The following is a 12,068-nucleotide window of genomic DNA, read 5'->3' as shown; positions in this document are numbered from 1 at the left end:
AAATTGAAGGATAAAAGCCATATGATAATCTCAATAGATGAAAAAATAGCTTTTGACAGAATTCAACCCCGATTTATGATAGAAACTCTCCAGAAAATGGGCATAGAAGGAATCTACTTCAACTTAATAAAAGCCGTATATGACAAACCCACAACCAACATCATTCTCAATGTTGAAAAACTGAAAGCATTTCCTCTAAGATCAGGAAAAAGACAGGGGTGCCCACCCTCACCACTGTAATTCAACATAGTTCTGGAAGTTTAACCACGGCAATTAGAGAAGAAAAATAAATAAAAGGAATCCAGATTGGAAAAGAAGAAGTAAAACTGTCAGTTTGCAGATGACATGATACGATACATAGAAAATCCTAAAGATGCCACCGGAAGACTACTAGACCTAATCAGTGAATTTGGTAAAGTAGTAGGGTACAAAACTAATGCACAGAAATCTCTTGCATTTCTATACACTAACAATGAAAAATCAGAAATTAAGGAAACACTCCCATTTATCATTGCAAGGAAAGGAATAAAATACCTAGGAATAAACCTACCTAAGGAGGCAAAAGACCTGTACGCAGAAAATTATAAGACACTGATGAAAGAAATTAAAGATGATACAAACAGATGGAGAGGTATATCACATTCTTGGATTGGAAGAATCAATATTGTGAAAATGACTATACTACCCAATGCGATCTACAGATACAGTGCAATCCCTATCAAATTACCAATGGCATTTTTCACAGAATTAGAACAAAAAATTTTACAATTTGTGTGGAAACACAAAAGACACCGAATAGCCAAGGCAATCTTGGGAAAGAAAAATGGAGATGGAGAAATCAGGCTCCCTGACTTCAAACTATACTAAAAAGCTACAGTAATCAAGACAGTATAGTATTGGCACAAAAACAGAAATATAGGTCAGTGGAACAGGATAGAAAGCCCAGAGATAAACCAATGCACATATGGTCTTTGATAAAGGAGGCAAGAATATACAGTGGAGAAAAACAGCCTCTTCAATAAGTGGTGCTGGGAAGACTGGACAGCTATATGCAAAAGAATGAAATTAGAACACTTCCTAACACCACACACAAAAATAAACTCAGAATGGATTAAAGACCTAAATGTAAGGCCAGACACTATAAAACTCTCAGAGGAGAATGTAGGCAGAACACTCTATGACGTAAATCACAGCAAGATACTTTTTGACCCACCTCCTAGAGAAATGGAAATAAAAATGAACATATAGGACCTAATGAAATAGCTTTTGCACAGCAAAGGAAACCATTAAACAAGACAAAAAGACAGCCCTCAGAATGGGAGAAAATATTTGCAAATTAAGCAACAGACAAAGGATTAATCTCCAAAATATACAAGCAGCTCATGCAGCTCAGTATCAGAAAAACAAACAACCCAATCAAAAAATGGGTGGAAGACCTAAATAGACATTTCTCCAAAGAAGATATACAGATTGCCAACAAACACATGAAAGGATGCTCAATATCACTAATCATTAGAGAAATGAAAATGAAAACCACAATGAGGTATCACCTCACAGCGGTCAGAATGGCCACAATCAAAAATTCTAGAAACAATAAGTTCTGGAGAGAGTGCAGAGAAAAGGGAACCCTCCTGCACTGTTGGTGGGAATGTAAATTGATACAGCCTCTATGGAGAACAGTATGGGGGTTTCCTAAAAAAACTAAAAATAGAACTACCATATGACCCAGCAATCCCACTACTGGGCACATACCCTGAGAAAACCATAATTGAAAAAGATACATGTACCCCAGTGTTCACTGTAGCACTATTTACAGTAGCCAGGACTTGGAAGCAACCTAATGTCCATTGATAGCTGAATGGATAAAGAGGATGTGGCACATATATACAGTGAAATATTACTCAGCCATAAAAAGGAATGAAATGGATTTATTTGTAATGAGGTGGATAGACCTAGAGTCTGTCATACAGAGTGAAGTAAGTCAGAAAGAGAAAAACAAATACCATATGCTGACACACATATGTGGAATCTAAAAAAATGGTATGATGAATCTAGTCGCATGGCAGGAATAAAGATGAAGACATAGAGAACCAACTTGAGGACACGGGGGAGAAAGGGAAGCTGGGATGAAGTGAGCAAGTATGTTTGACATATATACACTACCAAATGTAAAATGGATGGCTAGTGGGAGCTGCTGCATAGCACAGGGAGATCAGCTTGATGCTTTGTGAAGAATGGGGGGGGGATAGGGAGGGTGGGAGGGAGGCTCAAGAGGGAGGGGGTATGAGGATATATGTATACGTAAAGCTGATTCACTTTGTTGTACAGCAAAAACTAACACAACATTGTAAAGCAATTATACTCCAATAAAAATACTAAAAAAATAAAGTTACAGCAATCTATGATAAACTGATATGTTAACTTCCATTGCATATAAAACTCCACTTCTTTACATCTCTTTACCCCTTGTAAAATTTATGCTATTGATGACACAAATTATTCCTTTTTATATTGTGTATCCATTAACATAGATTTAAAATAACTTTTTATGCTTTTGATTTTTAAAAAATTTTGTACCATAATTAAACATTTTATGTACATACATTACGATTCTATAGGATTCTATATTTGTTTATATATTTTTACCTGGGAGTTTTACATTTTTTAAAGCATTTTTAAAATTAATTAATTTTTAATTTTTGACTGCATTGGGTTTTCGTTGCTGCACAGAATTTTCTCTGGTTGTGGTGAGCTGGTGCTACTCTTCTTTGCAGTGCGCAGGCTTCTCATTGTGGTGGCTTCTCTTGTTGCGGAACACAGGCTCTAGGCACACGGGCTTCAGTAGTTGTGGCATATGGGCTCAGCAGTTGTGGCTCGCGGGCTCTAGAGCACAGGCTCAGTAGTTGTGGCACACAAGCTTAGTTGCTCTACGGTATGTGGGATCTTCCCAGCCCAGGGCTCGAACCCGTGTCCCCTGCATTGGCAGGTGGATTTTTAACCACTGCGCCAATAGGGAAGTTCCGAGTTTTACATTTTTGTATGGTTTTGTGTTGCTGCTTATTGTTGTTCACTTCAATTTGAAGGATTTACTTCAGCATTTCTTGTAGGACAGGTCTAGTGTTGATGAACTCCCTCATCTTTTATTCAGCTGAGAAAGTCTTAATTTCTCCTTTATTTTCAAAGGACAGTTTTGCTGGATACAGTATTCTTCGTTGGCACTTTGCGTATATCATTTTATTTTTGTCTAGCCTTCAAAGTTTCTGCTGAGAGATCCAATGATGAACTAATAGGAGCTCCCTTATATGTGATGAATCACATTTCTTTTTTGTTTTCAAGATCCTTTATTTGTCTTTGATTTTCCACAACCTGATTATGATGTACTCCTGTGTAGATATCTTTAGATTTATCCTACTTGTAATTTTTGGTACTTCCTGAATTTGTATCTCCATTTCCCTTCTCCAGATTGGACATTTGGGACCATTATTTCTTCAAATAGGCTTGCTGCCCTTTTCTCTCTTAGTTTGCTTCTGGAACTCCCATACGCATATGTTGTTCTTCTTGATGAACCTTATTCCATAGGTCCCTTAAGCTGTCTTTACTTTTCTTCATTCTTTTTTCTTTTAGCTCTTCTATCTTAGTAATTTCGAGAGTCCTACCTTTGAGTTCACTGATTCTTTCTTCTGCTCAGTCAAGTCCGATGCTGAGTCCCTCTAGTTAATTTTTCAATTCAGTTATTGTATTCTTCAGCTCCAGAATTTCTGTTTGGTTCTTCTTTATAATTTCTATCTCTCTCATTTTGATATTCTGCTCATGCATTGTTTTCTTGATTTCATTTAGTTGTCCATATGTGCTCTCTTTTCATTTATTGAGCATCCTTATGATGGTTATTTTGAATTCTTTGTCTGGTAATTCATATATTTCTGTTTTATCTCCCAGAGGTTTAATGTGCTCCTTTGATTGGACCATGTTTCTCTGTTTCTTTGTATGGCTTGTTACCTTCTGTGGGATTTAGGCATTTAAAGAAATCAGCCACTTCTCCCAGTCTTTGCGATCTGGTTTTGTATATGAAGGACTTTCAGCTGTCTTCTGACTAGAAAGGCTGGTGATCTCTCAAGCCTTGTCTGGGAATGCATCCTCCCTGGGCTTTTGTGTGTAATCTAATTGAAGAGGTTTGCCAGTTTCTACCCAGGATCTCCCCTTAGGGTCTGCTGTACTGCAGACTCTGCTGACAGGCCAAACCTATTGATGGCTTTTGTTCTCAGTAGTCCCCAACCTCGTGTCCCCTTCTTGTCAGTGCTTAAATTCAGGCAAGACAGAAACCAGTCTCTTGGGCATTCCTTCCAAAAATCAGAGCATTGGACGTATGTTCCACTTTTCCTTTCCTTATATGAGCTTTGGAGCATCTACCCACTGGAGCTCTGAAGAATCTGTGGTTCTAAACTTTAACCCCAGTGCTCTTTTCATTCTTCTGAGAATGTGAATTCTCAAGCTGTCTACTTTAGTAAAACATTTTATTTGAGTGTATACAAACGTGGAATCTCACCATTTACCTTTTTCCATATTATTATGGAAAAGTAATATTCCATATTACTTTTCCATATTACTATCAGGTCTGACCCAGGTCTGAGGTGATGGCAGTTTTATCTTGATCTTTGTAAACTCTTCTTGGCCCACTTGAGATCATATGCCTAAAGGATGATTGAAGAGAAGTGATAACTTTAGAGTTGAATCCATAGTTCTGGGACTTGTGGAGATGGGATTAGCTCTAACACTATAATCAAAAGTCAGAACTGGGGCTTCCCTGGTGGCGCAGTGGTTGAGAGTCCGCCTGCTGATGCAGGGGACACGGGTTCGTGCCCCGGTCTGGGAAGTTCCCACATGCCATGGAGCGGCTGTGCCCGTGAGCCATGGCTGCTGAGCCTGCGCATCCAGAGCCTGTGCTCCGCAATGGGAGAGGCCACAGCAGTGAGAGGCCAGCGTACCGCAAGAAAAAAAAAAAGTCAGAACTGACCATATAGGAACCCTAAATCTGAAATGGGACCCATAACAATGACTTCATCATCTAAATGATCTAGCACTAAACTATGTCAAACATTTTTGCATGGACCTAGGATCTTGGCAGAACTGTAATATTAACTAAGTTTGCCCATTCTATGTATCTCTTACCCAAATCTCTTTAACCACCCACCCCACTAACCTAATATTCTCCAAGCTAGAGAAAAACTTTTGAAAACACATCTCCATTGAGATCATATAGAGGAAGTTAATATAAGCCTCAGAGACAGAGTATTTTCACTTTAAGAAGAGGCTGGAAAGATTATTTGTGATGGTGGTGGTGGTGGTAAACTCCCCCTGAAGTCATTGTTCCCCAGAATCCCTTTAAGCTTCATTGCCAAAGTTAAGTCTCTGGGAGGTTGAGGGTGGAACTCTGGGGGTTTGCTTCTGTGAGGCTGCAGAATCCTAGATAAGTCACCTCCTCAATCGTGTTTTAACTTCCTGTCCTTAAATGGAAATGAAAATGGTATTACATACTGATAAAATGCAACATGCTTATTACAATGCTATTTAATATACATTAACAGTACTTTTGTCTGTGGGCAATAGCAGAAGGATGGGTAAAAGTACTTAGATGGAAGTTGGTGATGGAATAGGGCAGTTGGTCTACCTCATGCATCACCTTGCCCAGGGGCACTCTTAGTTCAGGTAAACTAAGGGAGCAATAAGCTGGAGAGGCCAACAGCAGAGGAGCCCTCACTCCCTTTCCTCAAACGTAGGGAAGATTGGAAGGGAGGCTCCCAGTTATGGGAAGAGCCCTTCTATTTTACCCTCATGGGCATGAGAGTTGGTATTATTTACTTCTCTTTTTTCTATTCATTTGTTGCTATGTAAATGTTTCTATCAGTATATTTAAACTTTTCATGAAAAAATAAAACTTTAAGTGACCAGGGTGACTTTTAGGCATAAATATTATTCGAAAGAATGACAAATGCAAGATTTTGGCATTCTTTTCTGTGTCTAATTCTAGGGGCCTCAGAAGCCATAGCAAAAAACGTTACTGAGTACCTACTATTTACTTCACAACAGTCCAAATAACCCCTCTCAGCCCCCATCGTGAATTAAGTTCTGTTATGAGCTCATCTTAGACGTAGGGGGACTAAGGCACAGAGATGTTAAAAAACTTTTCAATATTACAGAACTGGTGAGGACAGAGCCACTTTTTGTGGCCCAGCAGCCAGGCGACATGCTCCCTTTGCTGTTGCCCACGTAGCACATCTACTCAGCATTCTTTGGGGTCTCCATTCCTCATTCCTACTGCTGCCAGTCTGGGGTAGCTTGTTAGGACTTCCTTCTGTGGGCAACTACAGTCACTCCACTCCACAGTTCTGTCCCTGTCAACACTTACCAGCCCTATATTCCATTTATTCTAATCTGTGTGTCTGTCATTGTCTATTTCTTGCTTACTTATGAGTAAATAGAAATGGTTTCATTTGTTCTCCTAATGTCACCTTCAGTTTTTTCTTCTCTCAGGGAGTTAGTATAATTTCTGTTGTAACAGATGCCTATTTTCAGGAGTACCCTTGTCTTGGACAATCTCTTATCAGCTCTTTGCCTGTTTGACCACTTGAGTCAGCCTGTAGTCACCATCAGGTTCCAGGCAACCTTAAAAAATTATTCCTCCTGTTGCAGTATTTAATCTCGTGTGAAAATTTAACATGTAAAGTCCAAGTAACTATAATAACTCAAAACCATAATTTTCTACATATAGAGTACATGATACAATATATAGAAAACCTTAAAGTCTCCACACAAGAACTACTGGATCTGATAAGTGAATTCAGCAAGGTAGCAGGATACAAGATTAACATACAGAAACCTGTTGCATTTCTTTTACAACAAAATATCAGAAAGAGAAAGTAAAAAAATAATTCTGTTTAAAATTGCATCAAAAAAGATAAAATACATAGAATAAACCTAATCAAGGAGGTGAAAGACCTATACACTCTAAACTATGAAACATTAATAAAGGAAATCAAAGATGATTCAAGGAAATGGAAAGATATCCCATGCTCTTGGATTGGAAGAACTAATATTGTTAAAATGACCATACTGCACAAAGCAATCTACAGATTTAGTGCAATCCTTATCAAATTATCTATGACATTTTTCACAGAACTAGAACAAATAAAATCCTAAAATTTATATGGAGGGGGCTTCCCTGGTGGTGTAGTGGTTGAGAATCTGCCTGCCAATGCAGGGAACATGGGTTCGAGCCCTGGTCTGGGAAGATCCCACATGCCGCAGAGCAACTAAGCCTGTGTGCCACAGGTACTGAGCCTGCACGTCTGGAGCCTGTGCTCCACAACAAGAGAAGGCCATGATAGTGAGAGGCCTGCGCACCGTGATGAAGAGTGGCCCCTGCTCGCCGCAACTAGAGAAAGCCCTTGCACAGAAACGAAGACCCAACACAGCCAAAAATAAATTTATATTTAAAAAATTATATGGAGCCACAAAAGACCCAGAATTGCCAAAGCAATTCTGAAGAGAAAGAACAATGCTGGTGGCATAACCCTCCCAGACTTCAGACTATACTACAAAGCTACAGTAATCAAAACAATGTGGTATTGTCACAAAAACAGACATATGGATCAATGGAACCGAACAGAGAGCTCAGAAATAAACCCACACACCTTGGTCAATTAATCTTCAACAAAGGAGGCAAGAATATACAATGGAGAAAAGACAGTCTCTTCGGCAAGTGGTGTTGGGAAAGCTGGACACATGTAAATCAATGAAGTTAGAACACACCCTCACACCATACACAAAAATAAACTCAAAATGGTTTAAAGGCTTAAGTGTAAGACATAACACCACAAAACATTCTCTGACATGAATCAAACCAATGTTTTCTTTGGTCAGTCTCTCAAAGCAAAAGAAGTAAAAGCAAAAGTAAACAAAGAGGACCTAATCAAACTTATAAGAAATGTTTTTAGTACCTGTTTTATTCAGGGTTGGCATTTTAGACATGTGCTAGGAAGTACCCCTTTATGACACCCAAATGGGGCCCCTTACCATGTAACTTGTTGGGCATTTTGGAAATAAAAATTGGGCTTTTTTTCACAAGAGGGGCTGAAGTTTAAAAGGAATGTTGTACTATGTTAAATGTGGTTTTGAATGTCTAGCCCCAAAGATATTGACATCAAGAATTTTTTCCATTAAAATATAATTTATTTACTTTTTACCATGAGGGGGTTTCTGTATATATTTAAATTTTTCTGTATATTATGATGTTTTGATATCTTAAAAACCCTTCCCGATTGGGCAGAAACTGCCTCTTCTAGGGTTAGCCAATTCTTAGAGATGGCAAGGAGCCCAGCCTGGAGCAAGCCTTTGAACATACAGACTATTCAATCCAAAGTCATATCTCCTCTATACAGCCCTTACACCCCAGCAGGCAATACTCTTCTGTTTTAATCATCCCAGGGCCTGGTACCAGGCCACTGGAGACCACCTGTATAGCTGAAAGCCCACAGGAATTATTCAAGCTAGCCAAACTAGCCAACCAGAGCTGTTTACCCTTCCCTGCTCTGCCTTTCCTTCAGAGACCCCAATTCAGATCATGGCCTAAGCACCCCCTCCCTTGCCCTGTCTTCTGCCTCCTGACCACCCTTATGTCTTTCCCATGTAGTTGGGCAAAGCATGCCATACCTCCTGTCTTTAGGACCTGTGAATAAATCAATTTTGTTTTCCTGAGCCTCTCCTCTTGTGGCTGCACCTGACTGACCATCACATAAACAAATACAAAAAGGCTGAGTAATATTCCATATGTATATACTATGTTTGGTTTACCCATTTATCCCACCATGTGCACTTGGCTTGCTTCCTCCTTTTGGCTGTTGTGAATGATGCTGCTGTGAACATGTGTGCACAAATGTATGTTTGAGTCCCTGATTTTAATTCTTTTGGGTATATAACCAGAAGTGGAATTGCTGGGTTATAGGGTAGTTCTATTTTTTGTTTTTTTGAGGAACCACAATACTGTTTTCCATATTGCCTGCATTATTTTACATTCCCACCAGCAGTGTACAAGGTTTTCATTTTCTCCATGTCATTGCCAACACTTGTTTTTTTTCCTGTTTTTTTTTAATAGTAACCGTCATAATGGATGTAAAGTGGTTTTGATTTGCATTCCCCTAATGACTAATAATGTTAAATGTCGTTTCATGTACTTATTGGTCATTTGTATGTCTCTTTAGAGAAATGTCTAAGTCCTTTACCCATTTTTAAATCAGGTTGTTTTGCTTATCTGTTGTTGAGTTGTGGGAGTTCTTTTTATTTTTTGGATATTAACCACTTATCAGACATATGATTTACCGATGTTTTCTCCCATAATGTGGGTTGCCTTTCCACTGTGTTAACTGTGTCCTTTGATGCACAGAAGTTTTTAATTTTGATGTAGTCCAGTTTATTTACTTTTTTCTTTTATTGCCTGTGCTTTTGGTGTCATATACGAGAAATCATTTCCAAACCCAGTGTCATGAAGCTTTTCTCCTATGTTTTCTTCTAAGAGTTTTGTAGTTTCAAATCTTACCTTTAGGCTTCTGATCCATTTTGAGTTAATTTTTGTATATTGTGTAAGGATTCAACTTCAGTTTTTTGCTTGTGGGTATCCAGTTTACATAACACCATTTGTTGAAAATACTTTTCCCCCATTGAATGGTCCTGGCATCCTTATTGAAGATCATTTGTCTGGGCTTAATCTGTAATCTTTGAACTGTAAACCTTGAGTCTCCTGTGGCCAGTCTCTTTCCTGGGTACCACTGTCAGAGCCACTTTCCTAAAGGCTCTTTTTACTTTAGCATGGTGCTGTTTAAATGAGAATTTACTTAAAACAGTTTATTTCCCCCAAGTTGTGTGTGTGTGTGTGTGTGTGTGTTTGTGTTTTCCAAACTCTTCTCTTAAAACCTTTATTATACTATTGCACTTAATACTCATTTGACACTTCCCACTTCAAGCTTTTAAGGCTTTACATCTGTAGGTCCTTTTTATTTAATGAGATTAAAAACCCTGGAAGCCTAAAGTCTAATAAATACCATGAAACAACCAGAAAAATCTCTTGCAAAAAGCAGGTCCTCAACTGATTGACTTAACACAGCCTTTGTATAACATTACCAAGGTTATGCAGCACAGCGTTTGGAGACAGAACACTTGCTGTGTTCTTCAATTAAGTTGAAGAAAGATGCTACTTACTGTTCAGAGTAGTTAGCAAAGCTCAGCCTAAAATGAAGACTAGTCCTTTTATGAAATTTAAGCACTAGATACATAGTACTTAGAATTGTATTGCGGTGTTTTCCAAAATGCCAACAGCTCTTTCAAGCTAACGTGGCTTGGTTGCGCTGACAGATGTCAGAGTAGTTGGCTCCAGTTCATTGTCATTATTTTCATTTTCTTGGAGGTCCGGACAACATGGCTCAGGCTGCAGACTGCTGGTTACATAATTGAACAACAGACTGTGAGCTTACAGGTGCCACTCATAGTTCCAGAAATAGAGTGCAGACGTCCATTTGTGAATGATTAGTTAGCAAAACTGGTGGAAGCTCGAAATAATTGCAGATGCGAACACCCTTGTTTCCATAGAAACACTCTGTGTTTACGTGCAAAGGTTCAGGAGTCTTGTTCATGTTCCCCTGGGGCAGAAATATTCTGAAATTGGTGTTCTTCTCCCCTTTATCAGTTGCTGAGTGCTGGGGAAAGAGAGACGCCTCCTTTTCACTGGCACGGATCCCTGACTCAGAGGTGGCTGTCTCAGGAATCTCATTACTGGTCTCCCAAGTTCCATTTCTGCCAAGGAAAGGGAAAATGATTTTCTTTAAGGTTAAATGAGCAAATTTTACCTCTGATGCATGATGTTAGATATTACAGTTTCTTGTTATATGAATTTTACTCCCTTATAGTTGGAACGGTAATTTCTTGACTTACTAAAGTGTTATTTTTTTTTTTTTAAAGAAGATGTTGGGGGTAGGAGTTTATTAATTAATTTATTTTATTTTTGCTGTGTTGCAACTTCGTTTCTGTGCGAGGGCTTTCTCTAGTTGTGGCAAGCGAGGGCCATTCTTCATCGTGGTGGGCGGGCCTCTCACTATCGCGGCCTCTCTTGTTGCGGAGCACAGGCTCCAGACGCACAGGCTCAGTAGTTGTGGCTCATGGGCCTAGTTGCTCCGCGGCATATGGGATCCTCCCAGACCAGGGCTTGAACCCGTGTCCCTTGCATTAGCAGGCAGATTCTCAACCACTGCGCCACCAGGGAAGCCCATAAAGTATTATTATTTTATGAGTTGTATGATTTGAAGTCTGTGAGATGTGTGTGTGTGTTTCTTAGGTAATAATGACACCAATAATCAGTATTTCTTAATCTCCTTTGGTGTATGTACTCTCCAGATCTTTGCTTTGAGTTGCAACCAGGTAATGGATAAATAACTTGAATTGTCCCTGATATTACTCATTACTTGGGTTCGATTTCTTAGCATAACTTTGACATTAAATTTCTTATGTAGTGTCTTATATTTTATCATTTTATGTTTTCTCTGCCATATAATCAGCTAAACAAATGTTATAGAGTATCTTTATGGTCATCTATCACTGGCAACTTGCAGTGTATAAATATCCTGTTTTTTAAGAATTTATTAAATATGAGTAAGAATCTTTAATCCTTTGAGAATTGTAACTACCTGGCAAGTCCCAAAGAAAAATACACCCCTTTCCCACATGCCGTTGAGCTGTTAGTGTGTGACTCAGAGGAAGTTTAGTAGCACTTTCCTCAGTCTCTCTGGCACAGTGTATTAACACACATTTGTTTTCTCCACAGTAAAACCCACCGTAATTGATGTTGACATCTATGTTAACAGCATTGGTCCTGTGTCATCAATAAACATGGTAAGAAGCTATTTTCTTTTCTGATCTCACAGTCTTTGCATCAGTTCTTGCCTACATTCTCGTTGTGGGTTTCTGCTCGAGATTTATCATGCAAGTTTAAACTCACAATTGACTTCTTAAATATGTAGTATTTATTG

General features: G+C 38.9%; 1 protein-coding gene across 1 annotated transcript in view; it reads left to right on the top strand.

Moving 5' to 3' along the window:
- GABRG3 (gamma-aminobutyric acid type A receptor subunit gamma3) overlaps positions 1–12,068 on the top strand; it is a 606,363-nt gene that overhangs the window by 66,224 nt on the left and 528,071 nt on the right. The window contains exon 3 of the mRNA XM_030873093.2: positions 11,864–11,931. Coding sequence (XP_030728953.1) covers positions 11,864–11,931 — 68 coding nt within the window. The remainder of the gene's footprint in view (positions 1–11,863; positions 11,932–12,068) is intronic.

This window comes from Globicephala melas, chromosome 2 (assembly GCF_963455315.2).
Source record: "Globicephala melas chromosome 2, mGloMel1.2, whole genome shotgun sequence".
In the NCBI taxonomy this organism is placed as follows: domain Eukaryota; kingdom Metazoa; phylum Chordata; class Mammalia; order Artiodactyla; family Delphinidae; genus Globicephala; species Globicephala melas.
This window is presented reverse-complemented; position numbering and strand designations above follow the sequence as displayed.